The 20,025-nt window shown below is 38.4% G+C and overlaps 1 protein-coding gene across 1 annotated transcript in view; it reads left to right on the forward strand.

The window, feature by feature from the left end:
- LOC139735774 (uncharacterized) overlaps nt 1-19,559 on the forward strand; it is a 34,265-nt gene extending 14,706 nt beyond the window's left edge. The window contains exons 11-24 of the mRNA XM_071646525.1: nt 430-546; nt 2,980-3,096; nt 3,867-3,983; nt 4,701-4,817; nt 5,277-5,393; nt 5,886-5,988; nt 6,451-6,593; nt 9,195-9,311; nt 11,988-12,104; nt 15,836-15,952; nt 16,887-16,997; nt 17,754-17,906; nt 18,771-18,887; nt 19,384-19,559. Of these exons, the coding sequence (XP_071502626.1) occupies nt 430-546; nt 2,980-3,096; nt 3,867-3,983; nt 4,701-4,817; nt 5,277-5,393; nt 5,886-5,988; nt 6,451-6,593; nt 9,195-9,311; nt 11,988-12,104; nt 15,836-15,952; nt 16,887-16,997; nt 17,754-17,906; nt 18,771-18,887; nt 19,384-19,559 (1,739 nt within the window). The remainder of the gene's footprint in view (nt 1-429; nt 547-2,979; nt 3,097-3,866; nt 3,984-4,700; nt 4,818-5,276; nt 5,394-5,885; nt 5,989-6,450; nt 6,594-9,194; nt 9,312-11,987; nt 12,105-15,835; nt 15,953-16,886; nt 16,998-17,753; nt 17,907-18,770; nt 18,888-19,383) is intronic.
- Nucleotides 19,560-20,025: the final 466 nt, after the last annotated feature.

A 20,025-nucleotide genomic window follows, 5' to 3' on the forward strand; every position in this document is an offset into this window, starting at 1 on the left:
TACCAGATTTGCGTTGCAGTTTTAGAAGTATCTGTGTCCAGCGAGCTGTCGATAATAATGATAAAATATAGGAAGAGGTATTCCTGCTTGGAGAAAGAAAAAGAGTCGAAAACATAGGCCCTATTATATACCTTTCAGTCTCTTCATTAAAGAACATTCCTCATGAAGCTATACGTAGTATGTGCTCAGCTATCCTCACATAGGAATAGAAGACAATGACGGCTATATCTTGTGCGCCTTAACGTGCTTGGCGTCTTTCGACGTCAGCGTCACCTCTTCTGGTTCCTGAATGTCACCTGAATAGCGCCATCTAGTGCTCGCACCGAGCCACTCATATCATTACGTAATAATATTGTGTCTCAACGAAAAGCACAAAGCTGCTTATACGAAATTTGTGTTCTGATACACCCGATTTGTCCTGATTTACAGATTTCTGCGCCAACGACCCTTGTCAGAACGGACGACCATGCAGCAATAATAATGCTGGTACAGGATTTGTTTGTGAATGTGGAGACGACTATCTCGGAGATACGTGTGAAACTCAAAGTAAGTACAAATTTTAGTGTACTCTATTTTTGACGCACAACTTCGTTTCATTTACCCTTATAAGAATGTATTTAGGCGCTCCTCGTTTTAAATCTATAGAATTTAAACTTCTTTGGCCGAACAGTAGGCACACGTAATACCTCCATTACCGAAGGCCTATAAAAGGGCTCTTTTGGTCGGTATCGCCGATAGTAATGCTTACCGTCAACCCATTTAAAATTTTACTTGTTTTCATAAGTGCCTTGAAAGAAACTGGTATAGGAGAAGCTCAAGTCAAGAGCAAGTTTATATTCCCCCCCCCCCCCCCATCAAAAAAGTTTTCCACTAACGCTCTCTCAGACAGATACGCATGACTATATGAAAGTCGAGCAAGATCTGCCCAGCTCAGACATAAGCTTGCACACTTTCAAAAAAATATACAGTATCATCATCATTACCATCGTCATTGCTAAATACTATTATTATCACTATCATCAATGTCATCATCCTCATGATATTCGTTATCGACATCAAAAATTACTATAATATTGGCGCCACCATTGTTACCTTTATTCTGTTATCATCACCACCACCACCACCGTTATGGTCATCAATACACAGAACGCATTATAGCAATACACATTGGAGTGTAGTAGTGTTGACATAATACAAAAGCTTGACTGTAGCCTTTATATAGGATCGAGAAAGCTTCTTCTGCGTCCAGAAAGGATCAAAAAGCGCCACCAACCGATGGAAGACAGTAGAAGTCAATCTTCATGCTGACTCCTTGTCGGGAATGTGTGTAGTATAACATAATTTACTGCAGTTTATTTAGTATATAAAATATCATCTCCAGTAAATTTCGCTGTAGGAGAGCTGTTGTGAAGTGTTGTAAAAATAATACAGCGGAGCCAGTCTCAACATGCACACATCTCCATCTCGACGACACGAGGACACTGGATTTTGTTTCATTCCATTTATTCCATTTAAGCCCAGTAAAATAGCTTTTATTTCATCCATTATAGACAATAGGTGGCGCACTGCACCTTCGCAGCAGAGAGACATAATGGTATAGGGCGTCACAACATCACTCGAAAGCAGACGTTGCGACGGAGATATTCTTCCAAACTATTCAGCTTCAATGTTTTATGAAAAAAGTATATATACAAACATAGCGGCACGTTTTGTTCGGATATATCTTTCTTCTTTTGCTTTTAGTCCCGCGAATATATCACTTGTCTTCAGTTTCATTTGTGTATGTCATTATGTTTGTTTGTGCAGATGTCCTATATTACACTGTTTTGTCTGACGTGTTTGATGCACTATATAGTAATGTTTCAAAGATAATGTATTTTCATGCCTCAAAGGAAATGCCACGGATGGAACTGGATATCCTCCAACGCATAATTACTGGTTATGGAAAGCTTTCCAACATTTTGTTGCATAATAACGTCCCTTGTGTGATGTTATGATGCCCCGTATAACTCCACATTAAAATGAACTAACCAACGCAGCAGGTTGTTCTTTTAACCAGCTCAAGTGCGTTCCAAACAGGTTGTAAATGGCCTAAGATAGACAAGAAAAAGATAATGTACATTAGTCCGTGTTAGCAGCCAGTCCTGTTCAGTGGAGATGTCCTTTGACGTTGTTCCAGATTTCTGTGCAAGCAACCCCTGCAGAAACAATCGGCCCTGTTCCAACAATGCCGACAATACCGATTTTGAGTGTGATTGTGGCGGCCTGTACTTCGGAAAACGCTGCGGCATAGAGAGTAAGTAATAAACTGAATTGATACCCCTCCTCACCCCAATCCCATATATATATATATATAATATATATATATGTTTTTTTTTTTAATGGAAATAAAATCGATAGTTTGAAAAAAACTGTCAATTCATCTTTGTGGAAGAAAATTCGGTCGGATAACACTCTGTAATGTCCGCTTTTTTCAGCTTTATTCTGAATGATACATTATCTCAACAACTGTTAAATAATAATTATATAAAGCATAAATGAAGGAGAGTAAGGTGTTGTGTCAAATATTCAGCAAAACACAGGTAAACTGGTTACACTGATGAGTATGGCGTGAGATGCCGAGTTATTTAAAACCTAATTGTGTGTGTGTGTGTGTGTGTGTGTGTGTGTGTGTGTGTGCGTGTGTGGGTGTGTGTGTGTGAGAGAGAGAGAGAAAGATAGAGATAGAGAGAGAGAGGGGGGGGGATGGGGTGTCACTGTGCAATAGAATAATTCTGTAGGAAAGAGAATGTAGATAATGATAAATTATACGTAATAATAATGAGCGGCAAACAATAAAACTAGAAATACATGCCTTGTATTCCTGAGATTTCTGTAAAGTGAGCAATCCATGAGTAAAACTTTCGGAAATTTAGCTCGCACTACTATAACACAAAGCCTCATGGCCATTTACACTATGTCTGTCATGTACCGTCTTAGATTTCTGTGTGAACGACCCCTGTCAAAATGGGCGGCCCTGTGATAATAATGACAATAATTCAGGCTTCGTGTGTGACTGCGGTGATGAATACCTTGGGGATACGTGTGACGTCCAAAGTAAGTTCTGCGCACTCAGCTTTGTCAATTTATGGTCAATTTCCAGAGGCTCTTTAATACAAAAGTAACACAAAAAATGCAATAATTTGTACGAAATGACAACGCTGGGATTTCAATCTGAACAGAGAAGTGTCACATTCTGACATCTGCCAGAGACGCATGCCTGACGAAAGTCTGAAGCATTCCTTCGATGTTGACCAGTTATGATGAACTTTGATTGTATGAAACTAATTGCAACCTTCATCACTAGCAGTGAAAACATGCACTCAGAAGGCAGTAAATACAATTCAGTGTCACTCGTGTCAAATATGAAGAGCCTTTCGGAGATATTGCCAAATTCGTTCGTGGGGGTTGTAACGTTGAGGGGATACATATGGAATTTAAAAGCGATTTTTCAAAATGCATTGGCGAATTTATAAATCTTGCGATTCTGCAATTAATGTGATTGTGGTAACAGCTGTCCTAAACACAAATTAGGAGCTTTTAAAGCAGTAAAGACATAGTCATCCGCACTTCATCGATCTGTTGTGAAAATTGTGTGAAAAAGAAAAGTCAGAACCTTATAAAACGTTAGTAGGACCCTACAATGTACTTGTTTGTGGTTTTACGTTGAGTTTTTGTTTTTGCACATGGTTATCTGTATGCAATTGTTGTTATCTTTTGAGGTTTATCATCTTTAAATATGTGATTCGTGTTGTCTTTAGCTCTGTAATGTACCACTGTATACCTCCGATGCACCTGTGGAATTATGTATACTTGCACCCTTTCAGATTTCTGTGTGAACGACCCCTGTCAAAACGGGCGACCCTGTTCAAACAACAACGGCAATACAGACTTTGTGTGTGACTGTGGGGATGAATACTTTGGGGATACGTGTGAAACCCAGAGTAAGTTCATTTTTGGTCACTTGAATCTATGACAATGATTCCTTAAAGACATAGCTTATCAAGAAGGTTGCGTGAAATCCTCACAATCATTTTCTATAAATTTTATATTCAGCCTCCCAGGAACTTCTAAGCCCGAATTCACGAAGGTGGTACAATTGAAACCATGGTTTAAACCATGGTTTATTTATATGGAGCGCCAAGTGTCGCATGGTCTATTTCGTTACGAAATATGGACAATTTGTATGGAGCGTCGAGTGTCGCATGGTCTATTTCGTTACAAAATGACTGATTTCGTAACGAAATAGACCATGTGACACTTGGTGCTCCATACAAATTTTCCATGGTTTAAACCATATCTTCACATCAAGTATGCCGGAACTTTCTTGATATAGTACAAATTTCATAACTGTCACAGCATCCTCTCTGGTTCGGCTCAACGTTAAACAAAACGGTAGGTCTACTCTATGCGATTAGGTTTGGGGACAGCAAACTACTCGTCATAATATGTTCTCCTTTTTGCTTTGTGTTTGTTGTGTTTTGTTTTCCTGTTTCGTTTTGTTTGACAAAATGTGTGTAGCTGGTACGTTACTGCACCAACGTGCAGTTTGTACAAAGATCTATTTTTGTTAACATGATATTTCGTCCAAGAAACACACACAATTCAATCCTGGTAGATTTATCTACACAACTACATGACCGTGTCTCCAACCATTCCAGATTTTTGTGCCAACAACCCCTGTCAAAATGGACGGCCGTGTTCAAACAACGATGATAACACGAACTTTGTTTGTGACTGCGGAGATGAATACCTGAGCAACACATGTGACATTGCGAGTAAGTTTTCATCAATCTATCGCTGAATTTATGATTGAGTAGATGATACAAAATGCTCCAAGGAATTTCCCCGAATATACGTAGTAAAATGTACAATCATGCCTTTAGAGAACACGGGGGGAAAAAGTTACAGGAACTCCATGAACACTCAATTCTAGAAGTAAAAAGTATTTTAGGCAAATTTCCCAACATTCAAAGAGAGTTTTTTGGAGGACATTTCAAAAAAGCACTGATATGCGTGTTTTGTGTTTGTTTGACAGCACCGTTCTGTGTGATGTATATGTTTTGTTGTTTTGTTTATCCGTTTGATTAATTGCATGTAAATTGTAAAAAGTGCAGTAGTGACAAAATATAGATTATTGCCGCCCAAAAAGAACTTTCTATCAGCCGCCGAATCGTCTTGTCTCATACCAAGTGCGAGTTTTAGTCAGACGAAAACACTTGTGTTTGATGCTCCAGATTTCTGTGCGAACGACCCCTGTCAAAACGGGCGCCCCTGTTCAAACAACGCCGATAATACAAACTTTGCTTGCGACTGTGGGAATGAATTCTTGGGAGAAGCGTGTGACATTCAAAGTAAGTTTGGAAAATTTGTCGTTGACATCATGACGGATTAATCGCAATAATACATATTGCCTGATAAACTTTGTCTGCATAAATTTATAAGTATGTCATCAAAAGACAAGATATGTACAAAACTTAGTGTGTGTCACTACATAGAATGTTTGTCCAAAAATGTATTCATACAATATTAATCTCTATGTAAATTTTCAGTGATTTCACATAATCTTCTTTAAAACTCTTTAAAAAACACACTGATGTTTTGTGACGCTTGTTTATGTTTGCGCCCCTACGTTCTGTGATGTATTGTAGATCTGCCATAATAACATTATTAATATATGTGAAGAATGACGTATAGCAGTAGTGTAGTATTGACGAAATGTAGTTTTTCAAATTCTGTTTGACACGTTAATATCAAGATAAAAAAATAACTATCTGCAAGTTATCGTTCACCAAAATGCTGCCTTCAGTCATTCTATGAATACAATGTCATTCGATATACCTCAGATTTCTGTGTCAACGACCCCTGTCAAAATGGGCGCCCCTGTTCAAACAACGCCGATAATACAAACTTTGCTTGTGACTGTGGAAATGAATTCTTAGGAGAAACGTGCGACATTCAGAGTAAGTTTTGGAAATTTGATTAACATCGATTTTATTACTGTAATGTGACTCCAAAAACCCAAACAACAAGAACACACGTTTTTGTTTCAACGCGACCGAGCAAAACTAGCAAAAAAAAAAAGAAAAAAAAATGCAGAAATATCCTGCTTAACTTGCAGAAAAATAATGTTTTATAGAGATAAATTGTTGCGACCATTTGTTTGTTTGCTGTTGTTGTTTTTAATCAGGCTTAAACTATCAGGTAGCTGACTTATGTCTTCCGTTATGTACTGTTCTGTTTCTTGGATTTGTTCAATCTATGGCCTTTTAGTGAGTTGTCAGAAATGTGTCCACCGTTTGAAGTAAATGTTTTTGTTTCGTTTTGTTTTTTACTCGTATATTGTGTTGCAGCATGATGAATGTAAGTTCACTCCACATACTATCTGTATGAGTATGAGACAGATATAAGTGTTACCCATCTTGTACCGCTTACAGATTTTTGTGCGAACGACCCCTGTCAAAACGGGCGCCCTTGTTCAAACAACAACGATAACACAGACTTTGTATGTGATTGCGGAAATGAATACTTTGGGGATACGTGTGAAATCGAGAGTAAGTCGTCAATTTGTTGTTTATTAATCTTCTGTTTTGTTTGTTCGTTTTCTTATTTGTTTGTTTATTTGTTTGCCGTTTTGGTGAGACTCAAGATTCTTCTTCTTCTTCTTCTGACATTTTCGTGGTTTAAAAAAAAATAGAATTAGATCCTTTACCCTGGGTCTCTTCGCAAGTAAGTTTCTTTCTCTTTTATGCTGATTATAATTTTCAGATTTTTTTAAATCGCGAAAGCTGAATCAACTTCTTCTTGTTCTCTGACTTGTAAAAATAGAAGAGATATGTCTATACTTGTTTCTTTTCATGTCAACTCAATGTCATTTGCCTCCTAAGTCGGTGATTGTTTCGTTGACATTTTTCTGTGAAGAACGTAACACTGCTAGTTGTAACACCGTTTGTCTTGGAAACAAGCCAATCTACTAAACTGTGTTGCGGACTATATGAAAGATTTATTTTGTTTTTTCTTTTCCACTATGATAATATGAAGAGCTTTTTATTCCATGTTTCCCCGTCACCAGTATTTTCAGTATGTATTCATATTTACAGGCAGAAGTAATCTGTCACGGAAGCCTTGGTGAAGTTGCACTGGTTATCAGGATTATTTTTTGCCACGAAAACTACGAATACATTTTTAAACGCGGACTTGTACTATTCGGGAAAGCTTGAGACAGGTTCTAAAAAGGTTATTAGCAAAGAAGAAACTTTCTAGGAGCCTACCTGGGTGTGGCGTGTGTAATGTAAATGTATACACTGTACATACTTTCGGGCAGGGTGCATCCTTGGCGTTCCAATGGCTTGCCGGAAGTCCGCTGGGGGCCTGCCTGAGCGTGGGGACGGCGGGTGAATGTTGTTTGCTAATTTCTAGATTTTCTGTCCATGGGGCCTATTAGTATTTACGAATTTCCTTTTATTAGCTGTACATTGCAATGTGGCTGTGCGCGGCCCTGTCGCTGTGCTCAAGTGTTACACTTGTGTACGGCGTTGGGGCTGTGTGTAGTCAATTGCAATGGTCCTGTGGAAGTTATTCAATGTGCACTCGTCGTCGCCATGTCGGGCGGGCCTGGGCGGGCTTTCGGACTGCCAAAAGTTATTTTATCCTATTTTCGCATTCTCGCATGTACGACCCTTTATAGTATGTTTTTTAGTAAGAAGATATTTAAATATTTGAAAAAAAAGTATAAAAAACACAGATATGTGTTTAAATTGTTTGTATCAAAGAAATGTTTTTGTGTTGAAGTAATAACTTTGTAATTCATTTATCCTCTGTAAAATTATGTTGCTTCGAGAAATCAATAAATTCTATCATTTGAAAAAAAAGAAAGAAAGAAGAAACTAAGAATGGGGTTAGTAATCTGTGCTGGCACGTCGCATGCAGGAAACACCCACGTAATTTTCATGTTGCTTTTTACGGGAACGTGTTAGTTTGTTAGTCCATTGCAGTCTAAATATTAGAAGGTATGAGTAGGCACCCTATGGTTATGTAACTTCAAATATATCAGCAGAAAAAGGAAAAAAAAACAAATAAAAGAAAACAAAACGGGATTCTGAAGGCGTGTGACAGAGAAGAGTTTGCAAGCAATTAGGCTTAAATACTAAAATTTATTGTTTATTTGCCTTCAGCATGTTTATAGAGTTACATATCTTTATGAGTGGATAATGTGTAACAGAGTGAGTGTGTGTGTGTGTATAGGAGGAAGAGAGTGGCAATGACCGAGCACCTACGTATAAGACCATATTTTTGGTTGGACCCAATTCGGAACCCCATCCTCATGAAGGAAATAAAAGACCGAAACAGACCAAGAATTTATATTCTTTGTGTATACGTTGATGATAGATACACATTACAGCATTCTGTGTTATGCCCTGTTTATTATCTTTGCTTTCGTCGCGTGAACAGCGCGTGCAATGCACAAGTAGAGAGTGTATATACGAGACCCTTTCACACTTTAAAATTACTCCAGATTTCTGTGCAAGCAGCCCCTGCAGAAACAATCGGCCCTGTTCCAACAATGCCGACAATACCGATTTTGAGTGCGATTGTGGCGGCCAGTATTTCGGGAGGCGATGTGGTATTGAAAGTAAGTCACTGTGCGCGAGACCACTCAAATATATTTTCACTTCAGATCAACTATTTGCTCGCAAATACACTTCAACTCAATTTCCTGAACTTGTTATAATTTGCTCTGAAGAGAAATAGTCTCAAATAAAAGTAATAGTAAAAGGTTGGAATTATGAATAATGACATCAAACCAACTCAGTGTCCGCATGAAAAAAGAAAGCATTATGTTATGTAATTGTGTCATTTGGTTTAATTTCGTTTGACAATGGCTGTACTTATAGGATTATAACACTGACGGGATCGCTTATCAGATGTTATTGTATTTTGAGGATTTTGAAAAGCGCCTTATATGAATCATGCCATACTTTACCTTTTCATAGCACCACTTTCTTGGCATTCACGCTATATATAGTTTTTTTCTTCGTATATGAAATTCAACAATGTAAGTCCAATTTCTTAGACGGTCATATTGTTGAATCGGATTGTCTCTCCCCCACCTCCCTGGCTAGTTCACATCGGTACTTCATTTCCTCATATTGCAGATTTTTGTGTGAACGACCCCTGTCAAAATGGCCGCCCCTGTTCAAACAATGACGATAATACAGGCTTTGAATGCAATTGCGGAACGGAGTACTTGGGAGATACGTGTGAAATTCAGAGTAAGTTTGGTTTTTTTTTTCTCACTAAATGACGTTTCGTCAATTTCACGCTTACGTACGAATCGAGTCCCATCCAAAGTCATTGAAAAAAAAAAACTCGAAAAATCTTGAAAATCACAGATCCCAACAGTAGTATATTCTCCATCATTGCACTGATTTCTGATGATTAAATGTTCTCTTTTATACTTCTTGTTCGTTCTTGTGATCGTATCAATCTCGTAACATATTTATATTATATGTACCCTGATTTGGCGAACAGGTATTCCCCGATCTGATGACAGAAACATTTTGGATGTAGGAAAAATGAGGTTAATTTGCATTAACAATTAGCAGTTTTGCACACTTGTTTCTCGTTCACTATACTGACAAAAACCATCTGTAATGAAAAGTAATCCCACCATCAGCTGTTAGCTTCTAGTGGTTTATGGATTGTGATGGAAATTCAATTAATTTTAGGAATTCAAAGTTGTTTCCTTTGTGTGTTTGTGTATTGAAGTTATCTGTCAAATCAGTAACTGTCTAATCCGACGATCATCGTTACAGCGACGGCAACCAGAGCTGGCCTTGTTTCCGATTAAGTTTTGGAAATTCCGAGGCTGGTATCATGTGTTTATGTTATGTTTCTTGCAAGTGGTATTCGTTTGTATTCTACTGGAGAGTTGGATTTTTATTGTAGTCAGTGTAATCGTGAAGTACTTTTGATGGAATTTGCGCCTTGTTTTTGCCCCTCCTCCAAGTTAAGCTCAACATTGAATGGTTTAAAGCGCCTGCGTTTTTTATGACCTTTTCTTTTTATTATGACGTCATTGATAGCTGATCTTTACATCACACCACTGAGTCTCTTTGACAGAAAAGCAGCACTGGACAGATTTTGTCTAGATAACATTTTTTGTTCACTTTTATGCAAACATTATTAACTATTTCCATAATAACTTCTAGATTTCTGCTCCGACACTCCCTGCGAGAACGGACGACCCTGCTCAAACAACAACGCGAACACCGGTTTCACGTGTGATTGTGGAACCGAGTATTTGGGGGAGCGGTGTCAGGTTGCGAGTAAGTGCGTTGCAACATTGTCAGTGACTGAATCTTAGCAATATGCTTTTCTTTTCTCATTGATATGTAGTATAGCGTGTTTAAGACACTAGGTTGCAAAATCGACATAGACAGAGAATCGGAACATGCAAGAAATTGTTTTGTTTTTCAAAAGAACGAGAATTTCGACATCTATAGGTTGGTATTAATGATTCTTTATAGCTCATATAATCATCAATGACATTATGATTGAAAGCCCTTTACCTTCAATATAGAATCATCTACACCGTCAGTAAAAAATCAATATCAGGTTTTCAAGCAAAACAAGACAAAACAAGAAATATAGATAGGGGCAAAAGATTGACCTATAATAGCACTCTTTCACGATTGTTGGACAACTTTCCACTCTCGTACGCACGTACAGATTTCTCAATCCTGAGTATTATTCTCAGACTGATTGATTGTATAGTGTATAGAAACCTACTTTCATTTATTCATGGTCAAGTGAATGATATACAGATCAATGGGATACGTAGACCATAATCCCCTCCTTCGCTTGGTCATGGTTTGGCACCGTGATATGAACTGTCTTGTGGTTGATTTGAGAGCTTTGTATCACTTCTAGATGACTGCGCGAGCGACCCATGTCAAAATGGGCGACCCTGTAGCAACGACAACGCTGGTCCTGGCGTCTTTTGTGATTGCGGAGATGATTTTGTGGGAACTCTGTGTGAATATACCAGTAAGTGTGAACAGACCTGCCCACAGGGCCATTACGTAATAGGAGGTATAGAGATGTGATGGCTACCAGACGAGTGATCGGAGGGATACATACTGCACCACTACAATGCTGTATTATTTCACAAAACACTATGATCAGTTGATGATGCTGACACAAAATCTGGGCACAAATATAGCATGGCAACTCTTGCTGGAATGGCAACTTCCCATGGCAACAGCCAATCAGCACGCGGGATTCTTGTCGTTACCATGTCATTTGTCCTTCCAGCAAGAGTTGCTGTCATTACATCGATCTTTTTTATTTTTATTTTAATGAAATGTGACCCTGATACGTTTGCAAGCAGCAATGTATAGGATCTCAATGATTACACTGGAAAATGAAACTTTTTTGTGGCGATATTGTGTCATTAAAGTTATATACGCGGCTAATTATAGTTTTCCTGAAAGTATTGATACCGGGCAAACGTTGTATTTAAGTTTTTGTTTTTTTCTCTATCAAGCTGAAAGTTAATAATAATAGTCCCAGGGGTGTTAAAGTTGTTGTCCCCACGGTACCGTAGCTTGCTCGTACGTATTTGAGAATACGGAGTTCTAACTTAGTAGCCCTATACGTCAAAATGACCCAAGCAAAATTGTAATTCTATATGTGACATTAAGATGATTTGTCCTGTTTATGGTTGCAGACTTTCTTTTTTCTTTTAGTTGATTTGTATTCGTAAGGGAATCATTTACTTTTCACATCGTTCATCTTGATTCTTTTGCACCATCGAAATCATTTTAGGAATCATGAAATAAATTCAAAATTGTAATAGTGTTTGACATCAAATCTTTTATCCTTGCTCAAAATACACATAACTTTGGCTATAATAAAAGAAAATCCCTCAAAATGTTACGATGTAGACTTCTGCAAAGATGACCCGTGCCAGAACCAGCGACCATGTGACAATAACGCAGACAACACCGGGTATAGCTGTGATTGTGGAGATGACTACCTTGGGGATAACTGTGAAACAACGAGTAAGTCCCCGGGGACGACTTGTTGAAGAAGACCTATAACTATTCTCTGGAATTAAATGCTTGAGTTCAGTTTTTGATGTTTCTTGATAATCCGCTGCGACTAACTGATACTGCGATTGTGATGAAACGTTATAACCATGTCTTGTGTTAACTTTTCGTGGATTAGATAACTTAATTTGATGTAGCCATAAACATTGTGGGCAAGACGTTAGTGTGGTGATATCTATGACCCGTTCTGTTGTGTCCCATTCTGAAGCGTAATGTAATGATGTACTCTCCATTACCAAAAGTATATAACAAAAATATCCAACATCACTACGTTTTGTTTTGTACATGTGATATTGTATGGTATACATAGATTATGAATGCTATATAGTGACAAGGCGAATGGCACCAAGAAATTACTCATGTACTAGACATGTGATTGGTGGTTTAAAAAGTATTGATGAATCATGGCCCTTTGGCGTTGATCGATAGCATGTTCCTCCCATATGCTCACTGCGGCATCTGTGCATTGGATGGTTGTGTTTGTAGACTTCTGCGCAGGTTCCCCCTGCCAGAATGGTCGCGCCTGTACCAACAACGCCGATAACACGGGTTTTACGTGCAGCTGTGGAAATTTGTTCCTTGGGCCCACGTGTGCCATTCCCAGTAAGTGATGTCGCCACGGAAATCTCTCCATAAATGCAGTCAATATTCCCTATGCCATTTCATTTGTTGACAGAGATCATTTCTAATTTCCAGTTAAATCACATCATTTTATCTAGTCCTAACATTTAATATTATTGTGCAATTTCACCTGGACACATTTCCAGCAGTCAAACTAATGCAAACATAATAAACATACTTCCCGTTAACCGTAACTGCATTATGTTTTTTTTTTTTCTTAATCATAATCTTGACCAAAAAATAGAATGCATAAAAGTACAGGCTAAATATAAGACCCATTCATTGCGAGTATGATTATGAATGTTACAAGTGTATTGTCACAATCATACCCGTACAATGATCAATTTCATCATCATTGTAGTTAGAGACAAAGGATCCAGAGATTTTACGTAAAACTTGTCGAAAACATTAAAGGGCAAATAGACAGGAACAATTAGCAATTAAAGTCGGGCAATTTCTTTTGGAAACTCCGCTAAAAAAAAAATAGAAATGTACACAGCGTTCCGTCTCTTTGGGCAAATTTCATGACCTGCAACGGTTTTTTTCCCCTCCAATATTTGATTTTTTTTCTTTGTCCACATTTCCTTGTGATTTGTCAGTATCTGAAAGGCAGTTTGCTGTGTGGATGTGAGATAGATCATTGAAAATATTATGAAAGATTTGACATGAATTTGACAACTTTGAAGAGGACGAAGACAAAGTCGATTCTTCGACTTCCCGATCGACTTCCCGGCCATGACTTCCACGAATATCTGAATTGCATGGTTGCCTCTTTGCAGTCTAACCCGTGTACTAAGTTAATCGTCTACAAAACGCGCGACTTTTAACACGCAAGAAATCCGTTGATATTGTTGTGCATGTTTGTTACATATGAATTTAACAATGATATCTTCACAACATGTCTTTTCCTTCCCTTGCTTCCGTTCCGTTGTGAGATTAGCTTTGGTCGTTATCAGAAAACAAATTTCTGCATAACAGTTTGCACTTGCTTTTCATATTCTATACGGCTTGGAGAGTGATGTAATGAGAGCGGAATGGTCGTGTAAGATGCGCGAAACGTGAATGCAATATGAAATGTCGAACTAACTTGTTTCATGCTCTGTAATACATGCAATACGTGTCTCTGTTAATTTTGTTTTCAGGGTCTCAATAATATTATATATGAAAGCATAATTTGTGCATGTTCCTAACGTGCATGCTTATGTTCCAGCATGCACTTACTACATTGATTTAATGTCGACATTTAATTAATACGTGTGTGCACTTGTCTCATGGTTGTACGAGAATACTAGTGTATGTCTTACCTACAGACTACAGTACAAGTGTACAATACGATTAACTGAAGTGTGTTTGTTTTATTTTTTTCCAACTAAGTGTTCATTCTTCATTTCATTTCGTTTCTAACAGGTTCGACTCTAGATTGCAGTACACTCTTTCGTGACATGTATGATTTCAAGCGTAATCTTTAAGTGTTTCCTTATGAACCTTCTTTAATCATTAACCCACTTTGTAAAATTTTATAATTCAATACTTTTGTTTTCTTTCTTATTTGCAACAGCCAATGCACATTGATATTGTGCATAGATACATTACAGTGCACGATGATGCCACTTTATTTTTTTAATATGTGTCATTAGTCACCACATACGTTATCATTTTATTCTTTGCATTGATTCACATAATCAGTCCAACATCAGCTGGTTGAGTTCACCGTTTTTATTTAATTCATTTAGTATGATATATACACATGTATCATTATGAACTGATTTGACTGGCCTCGTGTGGCATAATGAGACTGTATCGGCATGAAATCAGTCACATACACATAGCTTCACTACAGCATTATACTGTACTTTACCTCTAAGTCTAACATGGTGAAAAGGGTTGATATACCATTTGCTTTTCATATTTTACAAATGCTATACTAGTTTTGCCCACTAACGATAAACCATCGTCCTCTCTTTTAGTTGGTACCGGAAGGTGCCGAAGTTTGGGGAGCTGAGATTTGTCGGTATGCACGCTGTACTTCTATACCGGGCTGTGCCGATATTTTGTCGGTATATACCGGGCGGTGCCGAGATTTGTCGAGATATACCGGGCGGTGCCGAGACGTGCCGCAGAAGTGCAGTGCCCAATGGGACATCGTAATGACACACAAAACTCCAAATAGATACACCTTAATATCTGTATTTCATATTATATTTTGGCACATTCAGAACTGCACATGCTGCACATTACATTTGGTTTGCATCTCGGCATGGTGCTATGATAATAAGGTCAGGCTTTATATTTACATGGTATTATGTGCACACGCACTTCTAGTCGTTTCTGGGAATGACAGTTACAAATGAAAGAACCATAATAGACAGATATCAGAATTCAGCGATAGGAAGTACTGTTTGATAATATTTTGATGTCAATTTTTTTTTTTTGGTCTAGTTTTGTAGAAATTACTGAAAATTATTGGTTATTGCAGAAATAGAAAGATTTTGAAAGTGCCTTCATCATAAATCACGCTCTCAAATTAGCAACGTCCCTTCTGATGCCGAGAACCATGAAGGTAGCGGGTCTCGAAAAAGTAATACGGTCCTTGGGATTCTGCTTTTGAATAAACATTTCCCACCAGTGAACTACATATGTCACAATGTGATGGCTGCCAGATTTTACTTTTCCCAGTTTCATATGATCTGTGAATTCAATTTGTTAACACTTTTACCCCGATGAGGCATTACTAAACCCTGCTCTAAGTTCCTATGTTTGTGGAGAATAACTCAGTTACCATACGTGCCACATAAAAGATGCCTTCGATATCTCCTACAATTTGTAGATTTTTGCTTTTCGGTTTTTTCTGCTTTTGCATCAACTACTCTTTTTATATCCTCTATGTTTTTGTCTAATTTTTGTATATTTTTCTTGCTGTCTCTTTCTGCACATTCCTAACGACCTCTCCTTTTCCTCTTGTACTGTTCTCATTCTCTCTCTACTTTCTTCTCTGTGTGCATCTGTCGCTCTTTTCTTTTGCTTTTTCTTTCCGTCTCATATCATTCCCGCATTCTGTGTAGATCACTGCGTGGGGTCGCCGTGCGAGAACGGAGGCGTCTGTTTTAATAACGACGACGATTCGGACTTCGAATGCGTGTGCGACGGGACCGGCTTCGTAGGCCCAACGTGCGAGGACCGTAAGTTATCGCGAGTACAACAGCGGGACTGATTTTACATAATATCTCTAAAACTGTAGTATTTAATGTGACAGTTTAAAGGATTATTATTGTTATTATCAATGGTATCTTTATTCAACAAATCATTGATTGCAGCCAGAGGCTGAATTACAAATGATTGAACAAAAGTGGAAAATATAAATACACAGTAGTACATAAGTATACAAATGTAAGTAAGTAATACAAATATACAAATAAATATACAAATGTATATCCAAAAGGATATACACCGTTGCTTTCCATGTCTGTGTATGTGTATGTGTATGTGTGTGTGTGTGTGTGTGTGCGTGTGTATGCGTTTTGGTTTCTTGCCTCGAATGCACGTGTGACGAGTGCGTTAGATTTGTAGCAGCGTGTCTCGCATACGTTTGAGAAAGAGAACGTCAAATAAAATTAAAAATTTTCTTTTTCGACCAACGGAATCCCCTTCCCATTTTTTTGACTTAATGACTATTGTATACACCCAAAATTAAAGCACACTAAAGATTAACATGATATATAAGTATTACACGACTCACTCTGTGTCATGAACAGAAAATAAAACGAAACTTACTTTTAGGTTATTACAGATGCCAAATTCGATGACAGAACTACCACAAAGATGAAAATGAATGGAGTTTCTTAGCTTTTTTTTTTTTTTTTTTTTTTTTTTGGGGGGGGGGGGGGGGGGGGGGTCATTTCGATACCCCTGATCAATTTTGACGGATTTTTCTCGTGTTCCGAGGAGATATATAGGGTGTTGTGATTTTTATTTTCAAATAATCATGAAGAGTGACGTGTATTTCTTTGTCCTTTTTTTAATGTGCTTTGTAAATTTCTGTTGTTTGTGCAGCAACACCAGTGTACTAGTAATTGGTAAATCTCGGGCATGTATTTGTTCTTTTAATTCGAGCAGTTCCTTGCGATGCCTCGCCGTGCATGAACGGGGCCGTCTGTACCAACGTCGGGGACGGTTTCAACTGCGAATGTCCCGCTGGATTCACCGGAGCAACTTGCGAGGATATAGGTAAAAAACCGTACCAAAGCCCGGACGATAAAAAACCGAATAAACCAAATCATCATTATTGAAAATTTCATCCACATTTTTAATGACTGCAATAAATGCAATGGTAATATCGTCAAGACAATATGCGATACTAGTTTTCAGTCGAGATGTTGATGTCGGCCAGCGATAGACCCATTTACGTTTCACTCAAGGTTAAAGTGTTCAAATTGGCAACGTTTATCATCAACGTCATATACTTTATGGTGTAGACAAGAGCCGTGAAAGCCCTGCCTTGAATTTATCACAGCAGACACTGCAGTCAAAAATAATTCAGTGGCTGGTATGGTATTTTATACTTGTTGTATAATTCTAATCATCGAAAATTATTGACATGCCGTGTGGCGCATCCGTTATTGCCCGAAAATATCCACTTTGTCAGCCCCTGTTAGCTTGCAGTGATTAGACTCTCTTTAGATGTGTTTATATTATCATGCCTGATCGTCGTATTCTGTACGAAAACGGGTGAGTGTTTCATTAAATTACAAAAATGCTCCGTCTAGATGGCTGTTCACTGAACCTATACATAGGCTTATACCTGTATACTATTCACGAGACTACTGCCATTTTCTGCGGGTTATAACAAAAGAATATCTGATGTGAATACACTTCTTTTTTTTCGACAAATCTATATCTTTCATGCGTACATGTATATTGCATATGATTACAGAGTCAATTGATGCAATGTTCTAACTTCCAGCTTTTCTCAACTTTTTCTAGTTGTCGCCACAAGCGCCGAAACTCCAGTCGTTACCGAGCTTCAGACAGGCTCACTGACGGGATGCGGCGGGCCGGACCCGTGTCAAAATGGTCTGTGCCTCAACGGGATTTGCGTGTGCCCCAACGGATATGAAGGTGTCTTGTGTGAATCGAGTGAGTTCTGATTAAGTCACATTCTAGCTAGGGTGTGGGGATAACGACAGTCAAATGTTGATATGAAATATAAGCTGTACGTGTACACACATGAATATTACAAGTTTGCCCACATAAAGGCCCGAATTCACGAAGATGGTTCAATCTTGTCCATGGTTTAATCCATGGACAAAAGACCATGGAGCGCCAAGTGTCGCACGGATTTATGCATCATGCAATCAGTAATTTTCGTTTTCGTTAACGTAATTATCATTTCGTGATTTCGTTACAAAATAATCATTTCGTCTACGAACTGACTGATTTCGCAACGAAATATCCCATGCGACACTTGGAGCTCCATGGTCTTTGTCCATGGTTAAACCATGGACAAGATTGTACCACCTTCGTTAATTCGGGCCAAAGTGGTGTAAGCGTCACAAAAGCATCATAACTGGCGATTTTAAAGCGTCTTTCATTCATACATATCATGTGCATGGCCTACCGTATTGTCATACCTATAGATAGCGTCTTCCGAGTATCTCATGCTCACGCTCGTGACGTATTGTACGCGTTACTCCAAAAGTTTTATCATGATATGTCTCTCCAAAGCTTGTGGTGAACGCATACCGCAAACGTCACTTCTAACATACAACTGTATTTCCAAGTTATCTTCTCCGCGCTCTTGGTGTAGACGGACTAAAAGCGTTATATCTTACGTCTTTCCAAGCTTTCTTCCCCACGCTCGTGGTGTTCCTAGGCCTACCAAAAGCGATGCATCCAGCCTCTTATTCAAGTGGTCTTTCCCTTGTTTGTAGTATAGAACCCGCAAAAGCGTCGCATCATCTAACGTTTTTCTAACGGTTTTTTTTTTTTAACGTTTCGCAGATATCGACGAATGCGAGTCGAGCCCATGCCCCACGGAAACGTCGACATGTGTGGACCTCGTCAACGGGTTCTCATGCGTATGTTCAGCCGGCTACATGGGCGTACTGTGTAACGAAGGTAAAGACGCGAGGATTTCCCTTCATCATCTTCACCAAAAGCCACTTCTCACAAGATAAACAATCGCTCTTCTCGGCGTATAGATATTTTTTTCACCTTTTCCCTTTAGTTATCATATTCATTGCCTCCATGTCGGAAGGCAAAGCCGAAAGTTTACATGTGCAAACTTTATCATATACTACTCTCGGTGGAACCTTGAAAATTGTGATGTTTCTTTAATAGATGTAAACCTGAATGTAATAAAGGCCTTACCTAAAGACTGATTATTACAGAAATGATATTCGAAAGGCTCCAAAATACGTCATGAAGTACTTAAAATATGCAATTGTTACGATTGATACTTCCACTGTAATTGGACATTACTTTCATGGCTTCTGATATTGCTTTTGGCATTAGATATGTCGGGATAATTAATGGCATATCTAAAGACCCAATGAAGATGAAATCTACAAACATAATCTACACGTTCGTTCTTTTGTGACCATGTTTCTCTTAGTTTCCGACGGAGGTGCCAACAACAGTTCGTCAACCGGAAGTAATCTCTTAATTGACCCTTGGTGGGTGGCGCTCATATGCCTCATCGTTCTCATGGCGCTCATACTTGCATTACTAGCATTCTTCACATGTCGCCACGCCAGACCCTCCAAGGAAAAGAGCTTCAACGGCCCTTAGGAAGCAGCGAAATACGCACGTGTATTTCTCCTTGGCAACAGCCTTGATAAGCCACGCCCAAAACTGTAGAATGGACTCCAACAGTGATTATTCCACGGAAAAATAGCGGCAAGGCAATATATATCTACAACAGTATAGCTCATTTTAATGACGCCCACACTTTAATTAAGTCGCCTTGAAATTTCTATGTCAACAGTAACTATATATTTTTGTCAAACTTTGTCGTAAACATAAGTGGTCGATTTTGGATGCAAAATGATTGGAGAGCGCACTTCTGCGGTCCTCTGTTATGGAAATTCTCCCTATCTTAGTTTAAGTACATGACATTGTATATACCTATTTTTTTATGTGAAGTGAAATATGATGATAATTATTCTTTCCCCCCTCTGGGTAGCCTCATTTCATAAAGTTTCATGTAATGTTGATATAGAAAAAAGAATGCTAAATCAGTTTTATCAACTAAATT

This window comes from Diadema antillarum, unplaced genomic scaffold (genome assembly GCF_040938485.1).
Source record: "Diadema antillarum isolate AM-2024a unplaced genomic scaffold, OU_Dant_1.0 seq00000597_RagTag, whole genome shotgun sequence".
NCBI classification, from domain to species: Eukaryota; Metazoa; Echinodermata; class Echinoidea; order Diadematoida; family Diadematidae; genus Diadema; species Diadema antillarum.